The sequence below is a fragment of the Oncorhynchus masou genome, chromosome 33, assembly GCF_036934945.1.
Source record: "Oncorhynchus masou masou isolate Uvic2021 chromosome 33, UVic_Omas_1.1, whole genome shotgun sequence".
In the NCBI taxonomy this organism is placed as follows: Eukaryota; Metazoa; Chordata; class Actinopteri; order Salmoniformes; family Salmonidae; genus Oncorhynchus; species Oncorhynchus masou.
In genome coordinates this window covers 29,647,839-29,668,919 of record NC_088244.1, presented here as the reverse complement: position 1 = coordinate 29,668,919, position 21,081 = coordinate 29,647,839, and the positions used below count along the sequence as shown (strand labels likewise).

At 42.7% G+C, this 21,081-nt stretch overlaps 2 protein-coding genes and 1 long non-coding RNA gene across 4 annotated transcripts; 1 reads left to right on the top strand and 2 right to left on the bottom strand.

The window, feature by feature from the left end:
- Positions 1–141: 141 nt before the first annotated feature.
- smim29 (small integral membrane protein 29) lies at positions 142–5,978 on the bottom strand. The gene is made up of 6 exons (XM_064957152.1): positions 5,900–5,978; positions 3,804–3,881; positions 3,409–3,691; positions 3,248–3,273; positions 2,958–3,063; positions 142–1,759 (listed from the first exon to the last, which is right to left on the bottom strand). Exons 3-6 carry the CDS (start codon positions 3,514–3,516, stop codon positions 1,691–1,693), a joined length of 309 nt encoding a protein of 102 aa, XP_064813224.1. The 5' UTR covers positions 3,517–3,691; positions 3,804–3,881; positions 5,900–5,978; the 3' UTR covers positions 142–1,690.
- Positions 5,320–20,822, top strand: LOC135528219 (uncharacterized). Its single transcript, XR_010453520.1, has 6 exons — positions 5,320–6,071; positions 8,266–8,341; positions 8,534–8,614; positions 8,802–8,912; positions 11,715–11,873; positions 20,157–20,822. It is a non-coding gene; the product is annotated as an uncharacterized LOC135528219 (long non-coding RNA).
- Positions 8,959–11,691, bottom strand: LOC135528215 (suppressor of cytokine signaling 2-like). Of its 2 annotated transcripts, XM_064957149.1 has the most exons (4): positions 11,457–11,690; positions 10,955–11,040; positions 10,370–10,601; positions 8,960–10,032 (listed from the first exon to the last, which is right to left on the bottom strand). In XM_064957149.1, exons 3-4 carry the CDS (start codon positions 10,545–10,547, stop codon positions 9,554–9,556), a joined length of 657 nt encoding a protein of 218 aa, XP_064813221.1. In that variant the 5' UTR covers positions 10,548–10,601; positions 10,955–11,040; positions 11,457–11,690; the 3' UTR covers positions 8,960–9,553. The 2 variants fall into 2 exon arrangements, with proteins under 2 accessions (XP_064813222.1, XP_064813221.1); XM_064957150.1 differs by lacking the exon at positions 10,955–11,040 and having other exon boundaries at positions 8,959–10,032; positions 11,457–11,691.
- Positions 20,823–21,081: the final 259 nt, after the last annotated feature.

The window sequence follows — 21,081 nt, the reverse complement described above, 5'->3', positions numbered from 1 at the left end:
TCCTGCATCCTCTTCACCATCTTTTGAGAATAACTTAAGCCAGACTAATGTCTAGACCTATTACACAGTTTATAATTGGCTTATCCCCGCTCTTTCCGTTTCTCCAATTGTTACTGATATCAAATGATTACAAAGACAGGATAGGATCTCCTTTCCATTTTATTTTTGCTTTACATCCAGACCATCTATAAAAAGTCCATATTCTCACTAAGATGCATACAAGTTTACTTCACGGACAGACAATTAGTGCTTCAATTGAAAAGCAACAAAAATAAATCAGTTTTGAACAAGTGATGTCAAAATTACATTTAGAATTTGTATTTTAATCAGTAGTCTATCTTGTATTTTCTTTTCAGAACACACTCCGCATTTCAAAGGGAATGCATTGTTTAATGTGCATGGGAATTAACTCCCACTTTATAAATAGTGGAGCGTAATACGTAGCTGTTAGCAGTCAGGAAAAAGTCTAAATTCCACATTCAAATGAATAGAAATACATGATATTTCCCTGTTTTAAGTTATTGAGTGGACTCCTACATACATATACATGCGCTGATAAGATGGTTGATTTCAAATGGGAGCCTTAACCTCTCATCCTGAATGACATTCACAAATGCAAGGAGGAAAGGTGGGTAACCTAGACTAGAGCACATTATACAAGGATGAATCACTGTTCACTCATTTCTTTAACGACACATGAGGTTTCCTGCATACAGTCAGGCCTATGACATTCTTCTGCTAGAAGAACAACAATCCTGTTGCCCTGTCTTCCAGACAGGACATTTTTAGGGCAGTAGTCACAGCTAAATAATGGAGAGGAGTGGGTGGGGTAGGGGAGGCTGGTTCACTATCTACATTCATTGGCCATTATGTGACATCCCAGATACAGCCAGAGGGTTCTCTCTCTCTCTCTCTCTGCACATCCTATTTCTGAATGTGATATTTGAAACAACTCAAGTGAAACAAAATAGAGAGAGAACAGGAAACAATCTTGCTCTCTCTTCACCGCCGTTTTATCATCACATATCTGGATGATGACGAGAAGGAGGTATTACTTTGGTTGCTTTGATAATGGTATTCACAGTGCAACAAACAAGGAAAATTGCAGGACTCAAATTGATTGACTGCACATCTGTGTAACTTATGACATTGAATAGTGAGGGACATAGTAACCTAATTTTACACCACTAAAACTAGTAGTACAACGGGAAGCATCCCACCCAAGGTCAAGGCTTTGCTAATCTCACTGGTATAGTACTACTTAAAACAGTAACAATGGACATTAAGGCAAATGTTGCAGTAACACCCACATAATCATACACACAAACACAGTTAAAAAAAGAAAGAATAAATAGTCTCAAATAAATATATGTCCACTAGTAGTTAGCCAATGTGTCGTGGTTTAGGGTATGGCTTTCGTGAAAACGGGCATGGCTTCACAGGTTCACATAATAACCAACCTCCCCTTAGCTTAGAGGCTGACGCTGTACAAAATAAATGCTCCAACAGAGATGGTGATGACTGATGGATGACAAAGATGATGATGATGCAAAGGTATGACAGGCTGTTCCCATTTATCATGCTTTTCCTAAAAAAACCTTTGTGTTTAATGATTGACAAATCTGGCATCTCAAGGGTGAACTCCACTGATCTGTAGGATGGCACAGATCGATGTCCTGCTCCAACACACTCATGCATGGGCATCTTTCATCAACAGGGGACGTTGCTGCTGGTAGGACCGTGCCCAACCCTTCACCACCTGAAGACACATACTAGATTTTAGATCAACTCATCTTCCTCATTGCTGTTGTATTTGAAGTCAACGCCTTGTGCAAATATCTTGAGTGACTCACAAAGTGTGCCTAAAGCTGAATTGACTTACACCCATGTTGGAAACAACAGATCAAGCTCCAACAGATCCAGCTCAGAGTTTTCCCCCCACGTGGACGACAGAGTTTATACCGCACGCAAATATAAAGTGATAGCATGTCAGGTGACAAAATTGTCTGGAAGAATCAGATAGAAAGGCATCCAACACGCAGTCAGACTGCTCCGTACTCTAATTCACATAAGCGATTATTCTACAGCTCTACTTTCTTGACTGATCTTGATTTTATTTTTTAAATTTACAAACAAAGATGAGCCACAAGTTGCTCCATTTGATACTACTACATCAATGATACTGGCCAGCGGAGTTTAAAAAAAAAAACCCTCTCAGTGTTGTTTCCAATGGGAGCAAATTAAGCATAGTGGGCAGAACAAGCAAGGAGGTGGGCAGAGCCAAGCACGGGCTTGCAAGATCTTATTGGCCCTTTTTTAGCACGCATTTCCATATTTCCATTAGGGAACGCCTTTTACATTTACATTACATTTAAGTCATTTGGCAGACGCTCTTATCCAGAGCGACTTACAAATTGGTGAATTCACCTTATGACATCCTTCTCTGTGAAGTGTGAATGTGCAATAACTCAATTTGCCTTTGAACTCCTCCTAAACAATGCAAGTTTTTGAAACTTTGGCAAAGGGTCAAGTCTACAAAACTTAGTGCACGCTGCTCATAAAATATTGTCATTTTGGGAACAGAAAACTGTATTGATATCGAATGTTTCATCGATGAGAACATTTGCGCAATGTCAAACAAATGTCATCTTGCTCCATCTTCTCACATTTCCCACCACTGGACTTCCTCTCATCACCATAATTGGTGGTGAGTAGCAGTTCTAAATGAATGCTTCAGATGTATACATCCTTTGAGACATCAGTCTCCTTCCTCTATCTGTGACTGCATTATGTAAAAAAGGACTATATTTATTCGTGGCCAATGTCGCCATCTAGTGTTTGTAAAAGTTTCACATTTAATTTTTCGTATGGAATAAAAGTGCCACATAGGGAGGGATCCCAGATGTTACTGCAGCTTATCAATTGATTCATAGACAAAGACGAGGGTTAAATCATACCTTAGTATCTTCCTCTTTCCACAGCATTTCCTGTTCAACTTCATGTAATTCTTCTGAGGGGTCGTAGGTATAGACTGGAAGCAACTGGTGCCGGAGCCTGTCAATTCTAAAACACACAATAGGAAAGGAGTATACCGTGACATGGTGACCAATGTAAGAAGACTCTTTTTGGACATTATTGCAGGAATTCTGGGTATTGTTCAAAAGGAGTTGGCCAATTTAATAAGCAACCATACACATGCTGAGAGCAATAAAGAAGATAATAAAATGAATTAATAAAAGCAAGTTACCTTCTCTTCCTGCGCACATACATCACCTGCAATTAAAGAAAAAGTAGTTAAGCTGGTAAAAAAAAAAAATGTTTTTTTTTTTAAAGCTGTAGCTCATCAAAGTAGCAATTCTTCACTGTATCGATGTAGGCCAACATGTGATTTCCCTGTTAGCCACTCACCACAGCTGCAGCTATCCCGATAAAGGTGATGAGGAAGAATGGTACCAACACGGAACTGACTGCCACATCCCCGTCTATGATGGCAGGGGGCTGAGTAGTGCTGTTCATTGCATATGTTTGGGTGGAGGGTGGGACAGGCAGCAAATCCCCAGTTGGAGGGAGAAGTTGGGCGGCAGCAGTCCTCTCCTCAACAAGTTAACTCCCAGTTGTTTTTGTCTCATCCTTGTTGTTCATGTGACTTCCACATGGTCTCTCTTCCTTCACAAATCAGTGTGAAATATGCCTGAGGGAGGCAAAAGACCAAAAGGTCACATGATGGTAAGGCATATACAAAAGAGGAAAAAAAGGCAGAGAAATCCTAATCCAGATTTTATATAGATCAGGGCTCAACATACAGGGCTGCCCGCTGGCCAGGGGAGGTTTTGGAAACCCTCTGGGCGAGTCAATCATCCACATCAGTGGCCCGCTTCAGCCTATGGGAAAAAATATTGTAATAATGCTATTTTTCAATCTAGGTTCCTGTATAAAAATGATGAAAAAACAGATGAATTCCTGAAGCTCTTAGTTTGTTATGAAGATTAATAATCACACACGCCCATACACAACCTAGTTTGTGCGGAATAATCCGATGGCAAGCAAGAGCGCGCAGCTCTCAAATGGTTGTCACTTTGAGCATCTCAAATCAAACTTTATTGATCAGGTACAGGGTATAGCAGGTGCAGAAAAAGGCTTGTGTTTCTAGCCCCAACAGTGCAGAAATACCTAGCAATACAAATAAATAAAATACACACATAATCCAGAAAATTGAGAAACATCATAATGAGCAAAGTCAGAACAGAAAATAAAAATATATAATGTACATAAATATAATGGTGTGAAAAGACAGTATGGACAGTATATGGATTGAAAAGGTGCGTACAGCAGTAGTTATATAGAATACAGTATATACACCTAAAGTTGGTAAAACAGTATGCAAACTTTATTAAAGTAACCAGTGTTCAATAACTATGTACACAGGGCAGTAAGGTGCAGGGTAAAGTATCGGGTGGTAGCCAGCTCGAATAGTGAATAAGGCTAGTGGTGACTGTTAAACTGGAGATAAAAGCTGTTTCTCAGTCTCGCCTTCTAGATGGTACCGGAGTGAACAGGCCGTAGCTCGGATGGCTGTGGTCCTTGATAATCTTCTCGACCTTCCTGTGACACCGGGTGCTGTAACTGTCCTGGAGGGCAGGCAATGTTCACCCGGCAATGCGTTGGGCTGTGGTTGCGGACAGTGCCGTTTCCGCACCAGGTGGTTATAAAGCCCGACAGGATGCTCTCAATGGTGCATTTGTAGAAGTTTGTGAGGGTCTTAGAGGCCAAGCTCAGCTCTATTTACTCTTAGATTTTAAAAATCTAATTAGAGTCAAAGTAGACATCATACAAGACTACAAATCACTGCAAGCTCCTGCACGTCATCTCTAGCTGACACCTTTGCTAACAGGCATTGTGTCAATTTAAAACGGGCACAAGACAGTTTACAGAATTGCCCATTTAAAAGGAATTTAGCCAATTTATTCATTACTAAATTTAGCTAACATTAGATAGTTAATCCAGCGATTCTTACCTTTACCTCAATTCAGCAGTCTCGTCCAAATCATCATGGCATTTGTAGGTCTTTATGATTGTTACATTATCAGCTAATTATCATTTCATTTTTGGGGGGTAAATACAGGTCAATATATTGATAAGTCACCTTGCCCTAGAGAGATGTACATGGTTATCAAAACACCATGCCAGGGTAATCCTACACGAAACATAGCCCTTATTTTAGCCGTTTCTAAAATCCCCTATGGGAAGAATCCATTGTGGAAAAACGATTGGAACCATTTCCTTCTTTGACCGCTAGGTTGTATGGGTATTATGATTCATTCTGTGGTACTCTATTTGGATATGCCCTACAATTCTATAGTCATGTGATCCACAATGTCCATACGGGTGGATTTGGGTAAAATGCTGCTCATGTTGAGATCTGATTTCGTGAAATAACACTCATACAAATAATTTAAAGAGTCAGATAAGAAGAATTGAATGAATCTGCGCAGCGCCCAGGGCGACGCACGTGAACAAGCAAAAAAGCTGCTGCTGGCCACCACCACCGCACGAATCACGACACCGGGTTGTATGATGACTTTCTAACTACTAGCCACTACTACGAATCCGATGTTAGCTAGCCTATTATCTTTATTTCTTGGTTCGTTAAAGTTGTTATGCAAGCAATGTAATACATCGTGCGTTTAGTTTACTAAATTGAGCAGCTCCAGCTAGCTAGCTGTCGCATACCAATCTGACAGCACAGCTTATTGGCTGGCGCAGCTCAAGTTATTTTTACATTTGGCTTAATAATTGCAAGTGTTTTAGAAGAGTATCACTTGCGGATAACCACATTGCTAGCTCTAAATTATGTGTCCAATTTACCATGATTAGAAAAGTAGTTACAATGAACACTCACCGAATGTTTTTGCTCCTCTGTCACTGTGAAGCAAACCAGGAAGAAAACAAAATAGCACTTTGATTGACAAGCCAACCCACGAATGCAAGCAATGAGTAACGGATGGACGCAGCCAATGACACGTCTCTGGAACAAACAGAGGGTGAATAATAGCTATGCCCCTGATGTGTCGGTAGGTGTCGCAAAACTCATACTGTACAGCATTGTCATAGCCACTTAAACTCTTTGGTATACTAGTTATGTATTGTGTTTAGTTTTTTTGTTTTTTTGGTGGATAGTTGTATGGTGGATTGAGATTTAGTTGTAAGGGTGGAATTAATCCTCTATCGACTAGGGTCAATACTTTTTTTCTGGCCAGGTAATAGGATCAAGAAAAACTCCAGATCCAATCAAATGCAACAATATTGATTTATTTTTCACTGGGCATATTGAGGTGGAAATGCCTTTGTGTTGGAGTAGCTTATGCATGCATGTATGAGGGGCTAGGCATGTATGGGGGATGGGGGCTGGAAGAGGTGGTGGGAGCAGTGAGAGAGTGGAATCTCACAGTATTTCCCTACTTCCAGGAAAAAGACTGCTGGAATTGCAATTCCATTTTTTTCTGAGTGCAGCTGCCTTTGCGCATCCCTCTCTCACCCTCCCTCCCTCCGGCTCTGCACCACCAGTCCCCTCCCCTCACTAGACCCTAGAAAACAGAGAACAAGCTTGTGTAAACAGATGTCTCTTTCTGTCTCATAGGCAGCCAGTTCAGAGAACATTTGAAATTATATTGTAAATGTGGAAAGAGGGATGGAGATGCATGACAATTGGATCATGTAATGGATTATGTTTGGTAATTAATACAAATAACTACAGGCAGACACAATGAGAGAATACATAGGGCTAATAATTGACAATCCTGAGTCAAAATTGGGGGGGAAACAAACATGTATTGTGTGAGCCATAGAGTAGGTAGACCATGGTGACTTATGGTGAACATTAGGAAAAATATGTGTCATTAGTCATGGATGGAGAAAGCTACAGGACTGTTTCGCATGACTGACTGGAATATGTTCTGAGATACACCCTATATTATTGGGGAGTTCACCACGTCAGTCACAAGCTTCATTTAAAAGTACATCGACGACATCGTCCCCACAGTGACCATACTTACATATCCCAACCAAAAGCCATGGATTACAAGCATCATCCGCACTGAGCTAAAGGCTAGGGCTGCCGCTTTCAAGGAGCAGGACACTAATCTGGACGCGTATAAGAAATCCCGCTACGACCTCTGACGAGCTATCAAACAGTCCAACCGTTGATACAGGACTAAGATCGAATTATACTACGCCAGCTCTGACGCTCGTCAGATGTGGCAGGGCTTGCAAACTACTATGGATTACAAAGGGAAACCCAACCGCGAGCTGCTCAGTGGCGCAAGTCTACCAAGCTAAATGCCTTCTATGCTCCCTTCGAGGCAAGCAACGCTGAACCATGCACGAGAGAACCAGATGTTCCGGACTACTATGTGATCTCCGTCGCCGATTTGAGTAAATAGGTTAACATTTACAGGGCCGCGGTGCCAGATGGATTAACAGGACGGATACTCAGAACATACGCTGACCAGCTGGCAGGTGTCTTCCCTGACATTTTCACTGTCTACAAGGAACGGATGGCCGTGCACGCCCCTATCCACGTTGAGGGGGCTGTGGTGGAGTGGGTCGAGAGCATGGTCCAAACACACCAACACGGTCGTGAAGAAGGCACGACAATTCCCCCTCAAGAGGCTGAAAAGATTTGGCATGGGCCCTCAGATCCTCAAAAAGTTATACAGCTGCACCATTGAAAGCATCTTGACTGGCTGCGTCACCACTTCGTATGGAAACTGCTTGGCATTCGACTGCAAGGTGCTACAGAGGGTAGTGCGTACAGCCCAATAAATCACTGGGGACGAGCTCCCTGCCATCCAGGATCTCTATGTTTTTGCTGCAGTTTGAACCTAGAATAATGTGATTATTTGGGCAGTTCTAAAGAGCACTTCTACACCGGAGTAAGAGGATGAACTCTGAAGAAGTATATTTGTGTTTATTCAATCTACAGTAAAAAGGTCATAAATGTATTTTCATTAATCATACCCACTATTTCAATAATTTACAGAACAGTACGTTAAGTTCAAGGTCAGGGTCTTCTAAGGAAGTCCCTTACTGGGAAGTAAGCGGTAGGTAAGAGTGTGTAATAAAAAATAACTGTAATAAAGATGTCTATTGAGACAGAAACAGAAGCCATGAATGAATATGGCAAATTATGAAAAGTGATTGTTCAAAATTGTCTTATTCCACACCCTGTCTTTCTCTGTCGGTCCATCTCTCTTCCGCTCTCTGTAGTTGGGGCTTTGAGTGATAATCATCTAGGGGTGAGTTGTGGTTGCAGCAGCCTTCAGGAATCCTTTTTCCAGGAATGGTGAGTCACTCAACAAAAACACACACACTCACACACACACACACCTCTGCATTAGTGATATATCATATGACTACAGCATAAGCCCCAACCTTTGCTGTGCACTCATGCAGTATCTCTCTGTAATGACGTAAGCTGGGAGTGGGGAGATTGTTTTTGTACAATAATCAATGAATGTCCATGTTGAAATTAAAGGAAACACCGGAGAACCTTCACCAGAGAACATGTGGGTGAACATGGGGTCAAACAGAAACAGGCTTAATCATTCTGGGAAAGGTAAAAGAGGGCTTACAAGTGCAGAACTCCTCCCCCATCACACACACACACCCTGCAGCAAACACACACACACGCCCTGCAGCAAACACACACACACCCTGCAGCAAACACACACACACACTATTGTTCGTAGTTTCTATGGTTTCCTTAAAGAGCACTGCATTTTTCCCTGTCTTTACTGTCCTAGAAAGAGCGGTGAGCTGAAGCTGAGCAAACCAGGTCAAGAGATGAATCAAAATACTGTCATAATGCACCTTTGCTATTCTCAATCATCCTCAAGAGGCAGATACAGTGACAGGTATAAAATGGGCAGTTATAAAAGATCACATTTTTATTACAAAATTGTTTATCTAAAAACATGGAATTGCTCTGTGGCAAAATCAGTAGATAAGGCTTATACTTGATTTTCACATTTAAAAAGCAGAACATTTCATGGAAACACAAATAATGGTCCATTCATTTTGCATATCTTCTAGGTTCATTTGGGTTTATTGTAGCCTCCCATAGGAGGCTTATAGTAACTAATATGTTCTGGAACGTATTCAGTCTAATGACTGAAAACAACAATTCTATATTTAATCATATTCCCTCAAGTCCAAAATTATAAACAAACAGAGACAGTGATTTTTTTTTTTACCAATACAAGATTTTAATGCTCCCTGTTAAACAACTTAACCAAAGTATAACCACAAAAAAAGAGAAAACATGCCACACTCTCTCGCATTGCATTCTTATATTGTTTCAATTGGCCAATTCCCCCGACCTTGAGACATAGATCAGTGATCATCATAAAAAAGAACAACAATATTAATGGAGTTAATTTGGCTACTGTCACACATGAAAACAGGGGGCATTTTCAGCACTATATTAGGACATTGATCGAAATTGTCAGATTTAACAGTACAATTCAATAGTATCAAAAAATCTGATTAACATTTCCTACAACACAAAAGGGTATTCCAGCAAAAAGTCCCGTAGCCGCCTAGGCAAGGGCAAGTCCTGGTGACAGCGAGAATGCTGGTTGATAGTGATGCGGCAAAGGTGCTGGAGACTAGGGGAGACTTTATGGAGGGGCCGGGTGAGTTTGAGCTGCAGAGTTTTCTCTGTAGGGACCGAAGGGTTACCCGCCCCTGTGTCAGTTTGAGTGGCCAGATGCTTGTAAGTCAGGGCATAGTGCTGCACCAGATCTACAGCACCCTCAAACCGCCGCAGTCGTGGCCGTGCCACAATTACAGAGTCGAAGCCAAACATGCCAGTGGCGTGCTCTATACGGAGGTGTGTGGGGCCAAGGCTGGTCTTCACAGACAGGGTGAGGAGGTATCCCTGGTAGGAGCTGTCCCGCAAAAGGAAAGTCCCCTCTGGAGCATCAATCAGAACCTGCTTAGCCTGAGCAGCTGTCAGGGGGCCCCAGTACCAGCCTGCCAAACACACAGAGGGGAGCATGAGCAAGAGGGAGAGGGACATGCAGCTGGAAATATTAGATGCATAAGTGTGCAATACGTTTAGTCTGTCAAACATTCCTTACATAATGTCATCTGAATTTAAATGTTAGGCTTCATTCATGTCAGATATAGACAGATATAAAGTTTGAATAGTGAAAAAAAAATGTTACATGACATTTCAATCGGCTGTAGGTCTAATGCAATATGGTTGTTGTCTGAGCATTCTAAGGAGAAAGAAAATGTGTTCACAGACAGCCGACTACAATAGTCCATAAATCGAAATGTAGGCCTACAATAACGAAAATATGCCAACCTGACTCCTGAAGGCGAGACATGGCTCTTTGCAACCGTGCGGCACCCTCTCTTGACTCAATTCGACGTGGCTCCAGCTCGCTGTCCTTTAGCCAGACTGCATTGAGGGATTTGTCGGGGGCACTGGTCGGAATAATCATTGGGCCTGAAGGCAATGGTACACCGGAGGATTTGGGCATCCGATGGTTCTCAATCTGTTTTAGACACCTAGCTGTATGTATCCCATCCAAAGTCTTAAAAAGAACGTTAACATACACGCAAATCAACTAAAGCTCATACATACAAATTGATAGGAGCCTAATCAGTTATATAAAAATTATTTAAAGACTTTCCATTTCCAAAAGCCAGACATTGTGACGCCTAGCCCTATAAATTAACTTGTGTTAGCATCACTCCATGATTTGAATAATTTGCTGTGTTGAATAGCCTATGTGTCCAAATAATTCCACTCACTACATTAACTACTATTGTCGTTTGTCAAATCTTAATGGAAAATACAATATGTCTTAGACTAAAGTTGTAGGCTCACATCTAGGCCTATAATTATTTTTATAAAATCAGCTTTTGAAATGGGGCTATTTCTCACCTTTACGAGCCTAAGTGTGTTCTTGAAATCCCCAGAGGTCTAACCCTTGAAATAGCCTTTTCAGAAGATCTTCTGCAGCCTAACTCCTAGAACCAAATGACACTAATTAGGAATATTTCACGTTTTTCACAGTTTATTTAAATGTTTCACCATTCTACATGAAAGTGGTCTAGTTTGCGCAACGGTAGTCTGGACACATCCTATAGCCAAACATAGACTTCATCGCCGATAGCCAATATAGAACATGCAATGAGATTCAGTAGTTTACTACTTAAGATTATGTTGAGTAGAGTGTGATGTGATTGTATTAAAAAAATGATTAATAGGCTAAATGCCGCGAACAAAATATGATGCCGAATCTCTCAACTCACGTCTTCTTGGCGCATAAACCACTTTTTGGCATAGAAACCGCATTACAATTAGGCTTCTTCTGTATTGGAGAACATACATTCAATAACGCAGAACATTTATATTGGCTGCTGCAACTGATCATTCATTTTACCTGCACTGGTTAAACAGTTCATGTCCTCAGCAATTCAAACTGAAGCCTTGAGCCACACAGCGCAACGAAAGATCTGGAGCACTTGTTTGGTATCCTGCATGATGTATGATATTTTCAGGGATATATTAAACAAACAATCCACAATATGTCACGAGCTGCCCTCTAAATGCACAATCTGGCAGTCTATCAGTGTGTACTCTTTACCAGTCTAGGGTCTGGACACTGAGTTTTTTCGTTTTACATTGTTTCCTTTCCTAGTTTTCCTTGTTGACGGAGCGCTCGTCTTTCCAGGAACATTCCCAGAAAGAGGGGTCACGTGTGGATGATATGGTCTCAGTTCCACCAATCCATGGCCCAAACGATGAAGTCACCCACAGCCAAAGAGGGAGCGGAAAGCGGTCTAAGGCCCACTGAAAGGTGCATTCCGTAAAATGTCCGATACGACTTTACATTATAGCTCGGAATAGTGATAATAACATGGTAAAAATGCATAGCCTATTTACTTATTATGACCTATTAATGAAAACATGAATTTCAGTAGGCTATAATTATATTCGTATTTCATGGAAATAAATACACCATAGAGCTAACTGCCAAAATAATGGAAACACCAACATAAAGTGTCTTAATAGGTGGTTGTGCCACCAGAACAGCTTGAAGGCGCCTTGGCATAAATTCTACAAGTGTCTGGAACTCGATTGAAAGGATGCGACAACCATTCTTTCACGAGAAATGCCATTATTTGGTGTTTTGTTGATGGTGGTGGAAAACATTGTCTCAGGCGTTGCCACAGAATTTCCCATAAGTGGTCATTTGGCTTGAGATCTGGTGACAGAGACAGCCATAGCATATGGTTTACATAGTTTTCATGCTCATCAATCAAACCATTCAGTAACCACTCGTGCCCTGTGGATGGGGGTATTGTCATCCACTCCCATCAGGATAGAAAGATTCACCATACAGTAGGCTGAAGGTGATTATTTACTAGCGTTTACCTTGCCCTCTAAGCGGTTGAGTAAACCTAAACCATACCAGGAAAATGCACCCCACCACCATTACCGAGCCGCCAGAACCCTCATTTACTCAAGTGTTTCCATTATTTTGTCAGTTAGCCTACCTGTACTGTGTGCTTGTATAGACGATAAACAATACTACTTGGAATTGGTTTATACCAAAATCAAATAAAAGTGTATTGGTCGTGTACACCGTTTAACAGATGTTATAGCGGGTGCAGCGAAATGGTTATGTTACTGGCTCCTAACAATGCAGTAAAATGTAAATCAAGTAGGCATACACAAATAATAATAATAACAATGTTTCATAGCCTACCTTATACCAAATTTGAGGATGAGGGTTGGCAAATGATCCTTACCATTATGCTTTGTTACACAATTATCTGTTACAAAATCCTCTTGTTCTTGCATACTTTATTTTTTCTATAGCCTTAATCAGACATTTGTATGAAACATTTACATTAATTGCATATTTTCAGGACAAATTTAAGCAACGTTGGCATGGATTTTAATGTAGGCATAGAGTACAGTCAAATCTGTGCATAATTTATATACACTGCTCAAAAAAAATAAAGGGACCACTTAAACAACACAATGTAACTCCAAGTCAATCACACTTCTGTGAAATCATACTGTCCACTTAGGAAGCAACACTGATTGACAATACATTCCACATGCTGTTGTGCAAATGGAATAGACAACAGGTGGAAATTATAGGCAATTAGCAAGATACCCCCAATAAAGGAGTGGTTCTGCAGGTGGTGACCACAGACCACTTCTCAGTTCCTATGCTTCCTGGCTGATGTTTTGGTCACTTTTGAATGCTGGTGGTGCTTTCACTCTAGTGGTAGCATGAGTCGGAGTCTACAACCCACACAAGTGGCTCAGGTAGTGCAGCTCATCCAGGATGGCACTTCAATGCGAGCTGTGGCAAGAAGGTTTGCTGTGTCTGTCAGCGTAGTGTCCAGAACATGGAGTCACTACCAGGAGACAGACCAGTACATCAGGAGATGTGGAGGAGGCCGTAGGAGGGCAACAACCCAGCAACAGGACCGCACCTCCACCTTTGTGCAAGGAGGAGCAGGAGGAGCACTGCCAGAGCCCTGCAAAATGACCTCCAGCAGGCCACAAATGTGCATGTGTCTGCTCAAACGGTCAGAAACAGACTCCATGAGGGTGGTATGAGGGCTCGGCGTCCACAGGTGGGGGTTGTGCTTACAGTCCAACACCGTGCAGGACGTTTGGGATTTGCCAGAGAACACCAAGATTGGCAAATTCGCCTCTGGCGCCCTGGGCTCTTCACAGATGAAAGCAGGTTCACACTGAGCACATGTGACAGAGTCTGGAGACGCCGTGTAGAACGTTCTGCTGCCTGCAACATCCTCCAGCATGACCGGTTTGGGGGTGGGTCAGTCATGTTGTGGGGTGGCATTTCTTTAGGGGGCCGCACAGCCCTCCATGTGCTCGCCAGAGGTAGCCCGACTGTCATTAGGTACCGAGATGATATCCTCAGACCCCTTGTGAGACCATATGCTGGTGCGGTTGGCCTTGGGTTCCTCCTAATGCAAGACAATGCTAGACCTCATGTGGCTGGAGTGTGTCAGCAGTTCCTGCAAGAGGAAGGCATTGATGCTATGGACTGGCCCGCCCGTTCCCCAGACCTGAATCCAATTGAGCACATCTGGGACATCATGCCTCGCTCCATCCACCAACGCCACGTTGCACCACAGACTGTCCAGGAGTTGGCGGATGCTTTAGTCCAGGTCTGTCAGGAGATCTGTTAGGAGACCATGCGCCACCTCATCAGGAACATGCCCAGGCATTGTAGGGATGTCATACAGGCACGTGGAGGCCACACACACTACTGAGCCTCATTTTGACTTGTTTTAAGGACATTACATCAAAGTTGGATCAGCCTGTAGTGTGGTTTTCCACTTTAATTTTGAGTGTGACTCCAAATCCAGACCTCCATGGGTTGATAAATTTGATTTCCATTGATAATATTTGTGTGACTTTGTTGTCAGCACATTCAACTATGTAAAGTGAATTGGCAGTGAATTGTGGGATGCTGATGTGATATGTTTATATCCAGTAACGTCATTCATTGTATGGACTTTGTTGACACTTTTTCTTGTTTCAATTCGGTATCAACACGCATCACACGCAGAAACACATGCCTCCCAGGCGGTAGTTCGGTTAAACCCTTTTCAGTGAGTGAGACTCCACATACAGCAACTATGATTGCATTTGGATGTCAAGAAATAGGCTGAAAATACAGACTTGCAGCAAAGAAACATCTAAACTTATAAAGGCACTGATGAAAAGCCATGATTGAATTTTTATAATAATTATAACCTATTGTCAAATATAGTCATGTAAAATATTTCAATGGATTTTAATTGAAGAGCTAATTCATTACTGGGTTAGTGTCATCCTTAACACTTGACACCCAGTGTCATAACATGTTATGACACGGTCATAACCATGTCATAATATGTCAATACAGCTGACATAACTTGTCATAACCTGTTATAATATGATCACTGTCATGACACATACTGCATATTGTGACATATATTGTGTTACTTTATAGTTGGTTATGACACCTACATAAGTGTCAAAGCCCACAAAACCTACCACACAAGGCAAAATATTCTATTACACCATAGCCTACATGTCAACAGTATGTTTGTTGTATGTATGTTTTTTTTAATGACCATATTAAATTCTCATTGTAATTGCGCAGACATTGATGTCAGACATGCACATACCCCAATGCTCTGTTGCTGATGACTGGGATGAATGCAGGAGTAGATTTCAGGAGTAGGACCAGACACCCTATTTTTGACTGATGACTGATATAAGGGAATGTACGTGGTTGGCCGATCTGGCTTATATGATTATGATGGTCATAATGCTTCTTGACAGTGTCATAAAGTGTATTTTCTGCAAGTTACTTAAAATATGATGAAAAAACATGACTGCAAAGAATTCATTACAAAAACAACAAAGGATTTTTTTTTTTAACTTTAAAACGGAAGGAAACTTCTTGTCAGGGAATTTTTTTTTAAATAAATGTGGGGTTTTGACACTCTTATATACAGTTGAATTTGGAAGTCTATATATACCAAATACATTTAAACTCAGTTTTTCACAATTCCTAACATTTAATCTTAGTAAAAATTCCCTGTCTAAGGTTAGTTAGGATCACCACTTTATTTTAAGAATGTGAAATGTCAGAATAATAGTAGAGAGTGATTTATTTCAGCTTTTATTTCTTTCATCACATTCCCAGTGGGTCAGAAGTTTACATACACTCAATTAGTATTTGGTAGCATTGCCTTTAAATTGTTTAACTTGGGTCAAATGTTTCGGGTAGCCTTCCACAACCTTCCCACAATACATTGGGTGAATTTTGGCATATTCCTCCTGACAGAGCTGGTGTAACTGAGTCAGGTTTGTAGGCCTCCTTGCTCTCACACGCTTTTTCAGTTCTGCCCACAAATGTTCTATGGGATTGAGGTCAGGGCTTTGTGATGGCCACTCCAATACCTTGACTTTGTTGTCCTTAAGCCATTTTGCCACAACTTTGGAAGTATGCTTGGGGTCATTGTTAATTTGGAAGACCAAAGCTTTAAATTTTCCAAGCTGTTTAAAGGCACTGTCAACTTAGTGTATGTAAACTTCTGACCCACTGGAATTGTGATACAGTGAATTATAAATTAAATAATCTGTCTGTAAACAATTGTTGGAAAAATGACTTGTGTCATGCACACAGTAGATGTCCTAATTGACTTGCCAAAACTATAGTTTGTTAACAAGAAATTTGAGGAGTGGTTGAAAAAGGAGTTTTATTGACTCCAACCTAAGTGTGTGTAAACTTCCGACTTCAACTGTGTCATAAAATAACACAATATATATCACAACAGGTGTAAATATCTGGGTCATGACAATGTTACAGTTCTGTCAGCTGTTATGACATGGTTATGGCCATGGGTTATGACACTGGGTGTCAAGTAAAGTGTTTCCATTTAATCTCATATTCCATAATATTTATCGCATATTGGAGACTAAATGAAAGTTTAACACACTGTTTAAAATATGTATTATTTTGAAAATACACATCGCATACATAATAATGTAATTTATCCCATATTGGAGACTCAATTAAAGAACGTCTTCATATATTTAGTCAGTAAACTCAATGTATTTATGTCATACACCTTCTCAATCAATTAAATTTATTTTACAAAGCCATTTTTACATCAGCAGTTGTCACAAAGTGCTTGTAGAGATACCCAGCCTAAAACCCCAAAGAGAAAGTAATGCAGATACAGAAACACAGTGACAAGGAAAAACACCCTCGAAGGGCAGGAAGCTAAGAAGAAACCTAGGAAGGAACCAAGCTCAGAGGGGTAACTCTTCTGACTGTGCTGGGTGGAGATTATCAGAGTACATGGCCATTAATGCCAGATCATTTTACAAGATGTTCATACATGACCAGCAGGTTCAAATAAAATATCAGTGGTTATAAAGGGTAATAAAGGAGTAAATGTCAGTTGGCTTTTAATAGCCAATCATTCAGAGGTCAAGACAGCAGGTGTGGTAGAGAGAGAAAGAAGGTCGAAACAGCAGGTCCGGGACAAGATCGCACGTCTGGTGAACAGGTCAGGGTTCCATAGCCACAGACAAAACAGCAGATCGGGATCAGCAGCATGACCAGATGGACTGGGGCCAGCCAGGAGTAATCCTAATGGTCTTAAGTCTCAGGTCCTCCTCAGCTAGAGAGAGAGATGGGAAAATTAGGAGGAGCATACTGAAGTTCACACAGGACACCAGATAAAACAGGAGAATTTCACCACATAGAACAGACTGACCCTAGTCCCCCGGCACATAGACTATTGCAGCATAGATATTGGAGGCTGAGACGGAGGGGTGAAAAAGACAGGAAGAACACCTCAGTGACACAACACACTCAAGTGACACACCCGTCCTAGGGAAGGCATGGAAGAGCACTAGGGTCAGAGGCAGAGAATTGCAGTAGAGAGGGGGGAGCCGGCCAGGCAGAGACAGCAAAGGCAGAGTATGCATCTCTGACATGGATAGGCAGACCATTCCATTTAAAAAAATAGCTCTACAGGAGAAAGCCCTGGCTCCAGTTGTTTGCTTAGAAAGTCTAGGGACAATAAGGAAGCCTGCGTCCTATGATGGTAGCGTACGTGTAGGTATGTACGGCAGGACCAAATCGGAGAGATAGGTAGGAGCAAGTCCATGTATTGCTTTGTAAGTTAGCAGTAAAACCTTGAAATCAGCCCTATCCTTAACAGGAAGCCAGTGTAGAGAGGCTAGCACTGGAATAATATGATCACATTTCTTGGCTCTAGTCAAGATTCTAGCAGCCGTATTAAGCACTAACTGAAGTATATTTAGTGCTGTATCCGGGTAACTGGAGAGTAGAGCATTGCAGTAGTGTAATCTAGAAGTGACAAAAGCATGGATTAGCTTTTCTGCATCATTTCCAGACAACAACAAAAAATCTTATTTTTGCAATATTATGAAGATGGAAAAAAGCAGTCCTTGAAACAGTCTTGATATGTTCGCCAAAAGAGGGATCAGGGTCCAGAGTAACGCCGAGGTCCTTCACAGTTTTATTTGAGACGACTTTACAACCATCAAGATTAATTGTCAGATCAAACAGCATATCTCTTTGTTTCTTGGGACCTAGAACTAGCATATCTGTTTTGTCTGAGTGTAAAAGTAAAACATTTGCCACCATCCACTTCCTTATGTCTGAAAAACAGACTTCCAGGGAGGGCAATTTTGGGACATTACCATGTTTAATCGAAATGTACAGCTGTGTGGCGTCCGCAAAGCAGTGAAAGTATACATTGTGTTTCCGAAAGACATCACCAAGAGGTAGAATATATACTGAAAACAATAGTGGTCCTAAAACGGAACCTTGAGGAACACCAAAACATACAATTGATTTGTCAGAGGACAAACTGATATCTTTCCAGATAAGATCTAAACCAGGCAAGAACCTGTCCAATTCAGGTTTCCAATCTCTCCAAAATAATGTGGTGATCGATGGTATCAAAAGCAGCACTAAGGTCTAGGAGCACAAGGACAGATGCAGAGCCTTAGTCTGATGTCATTAAAAGGTACTTTACCACATTCACAAATGCAGTCTTAGGACTACGATGGGGTCTAAAACCAGAGTGGAGCATTTTGTATACATTATTTTGTTTTCAGGAAGAGTTGCAGCGCAACAGGTTTTCCCAAAAAATGTTCTGGGTCAAGGTTTGGCTTTTTCAGGAGAAGCTTTATTAGTTGCCACTTTTAGTGAGTTTGGTACAAATATGGAGGATAGTGGAGGATTAAAAAAATAATAATAAAAATGGGTGAGGTCACCGCATGTCACTTCCGCCAAGGCCATGTTTTTTTACCAGGTTCCAGTTTACCCTCACATATTGGCCAGGCTCCCAAAACACCAAAGCCGACGCACTGTCTCGCCTCTATGATACCGAGGAACGGTCAGTTGAGCCAACTCCCATCATTCCACCGTCATGTCTCGTGGCACTGTTGGTATGGGAGGTGGACGCTGAGATAGAGAGGGCCTCACGGTCAGAGTGGGGACTCAGTACGTGCCGAAGGTGGTCCGGGACAATCTGATTCGGTGGGCTCATACTCTTCCCTCCTCGGGTCATCCTGGTATCGAGAGGACAGTGCGGAGTCTGAGAGGGAGATACTGGTGGCCCACACTGGCTAAAGACGTGAGATTTTATGTCTCCTCCTGCTCAGTGTGTGCTCAGAGCAAGGCTCCTCGGCACCTGCCTAGAGGGAAATTACAACCCCTCCCCGTTCCACAACGGCCGTGGACAAACTTATCGGTGGACTTTCTTACCGACCTTCCCCCGTCCCAGGGAAGTACTATGATCCTGGTCGTTGTGGATCGGTTTTCTATGTCCTGTCGTCTCATTCCGTTGACCGGTCTCCCTACTGCCCTGCAGACTGCTGAGGTTTTGTTTACCCATGTCTTCCGGCACTATGGGGTGCCTGAGGACATCGTCTCTGATTGGGGTCCCCAATACAATTCCAGAGTGTGGAGGGCGTTTATGGAGAGACTGGGTGTCTCGGTTAGCTTAACCTCAGGTTTTCACCCCGAGAGTAATGGGCAGGTGGAGCGCGTAAACCAGGATGTGGGCAGGTTTCTGCGGTCCTATTGCCGGGACCGGCCTGGTGAGTGGGCAAGGTATGTTCCATGGGCCGAACTAGCCCAGAACTCCTTACGCCACTCCTCTACTAACTTGTCTCCTTTTGAGTGTGTGTTAGGTTACCAGCCGGTCCTGGCTCCATGGCATCAGAGTCAGACCGAGGCTCCTGCAGTGGAGTAATGGGTACAGCGCTCCAAGGACACCTGGAAAGCCGTTCAGGACTCATTACGGTTAGCGGGAGAACGGCAGAAGAGGAGCGCTGACCAGCGCCGCAGTGAGGCCCCCGTGTTTGCACCGGGGGACAGGGTCTGGCTCTCGACCCGAAACCTGTCCCTCCGCCTGCCCTGTCGGAAGCTGGGGCCGCAGTGTGTGGGGCCGTTCAAAGTCCTGAGGAGAATAAACGAGGTGTGTTACAGGTTACAGCTTCCTAGGTATTACCGTATTAACCCCTCGTTTCATGTGTCTCTCCTCAGGCCGGTGGTGGCTGGTCCCCTGCAAGAAGGTGAGGTGCCTGAGGTCCCTCCGCCCCCTCTGGACATCGAGGGGTCCCCGGCGTACACAGTTCGAGGCATTCTGGATTCGAGACGCCGGGTGGGGGGCCTACAGTACCTCGTGGGCTGGGAGGGGTACGGTCCGGAGGAGAGATGCTGGGTTCCGGTGGGGGACATTTTGGACCCTTCTCTCCTGATAGATTTCCACCGCCTCCACCCTTGATCGCCCAGCACCTTGTCCTCCGGGTCGTCCTCGAGGACGGTGGCGGCGCGCTGCGGGAGCCGCGCATCGGGGGGGGGGGGGGTACTGTCACGACTTCCGCCGAGGTTGGCTCTCCTGCCTGTTCAGGCGGTGCTCGGCGGTCGTCGTCACCGTCCTACTAGCCACTACCGATCCCTTTTCGTGTATCTGTTGGTTTTGTCTGATTGGTTTCACCTGTGTGTTGTTTAGTTAATTAGTGTCTATATATGTAGTAGGTTGTCCCGCCCTTGTTTTGTGCGGGATTGTTATTTGTGTATTCATGTCAGTCGGTGTATCTTGTGTTGTTATTCTCCGGTCTGTCTTTATCCTGTGTTGGATTGTTCACCCTGTGTGTGTTGGGTTGACTGTGTTTCTTGTTCGCCGGAGAATAAACTGTCATATCACTATCTGCTCTCTGCGCCTGATTCCACCCACCTTGTTAAGACGGGACACCGCATGTGTAGGGGGTGGGACAAAGGAGGTATCAGAGGTATAATAAGTGGAACTAAGGGCTCCATTGTAAACTAAAACAATGATAACTAACCTAAACAACAGTATACAAGGCATATTGACATATGAGAGAGACATACAGCGAGGCATAACGTAATCACAGGTGTTGATTTGGAGAGCTTGCTAAGACAACAACGGGTGAGACAACACCAGCTA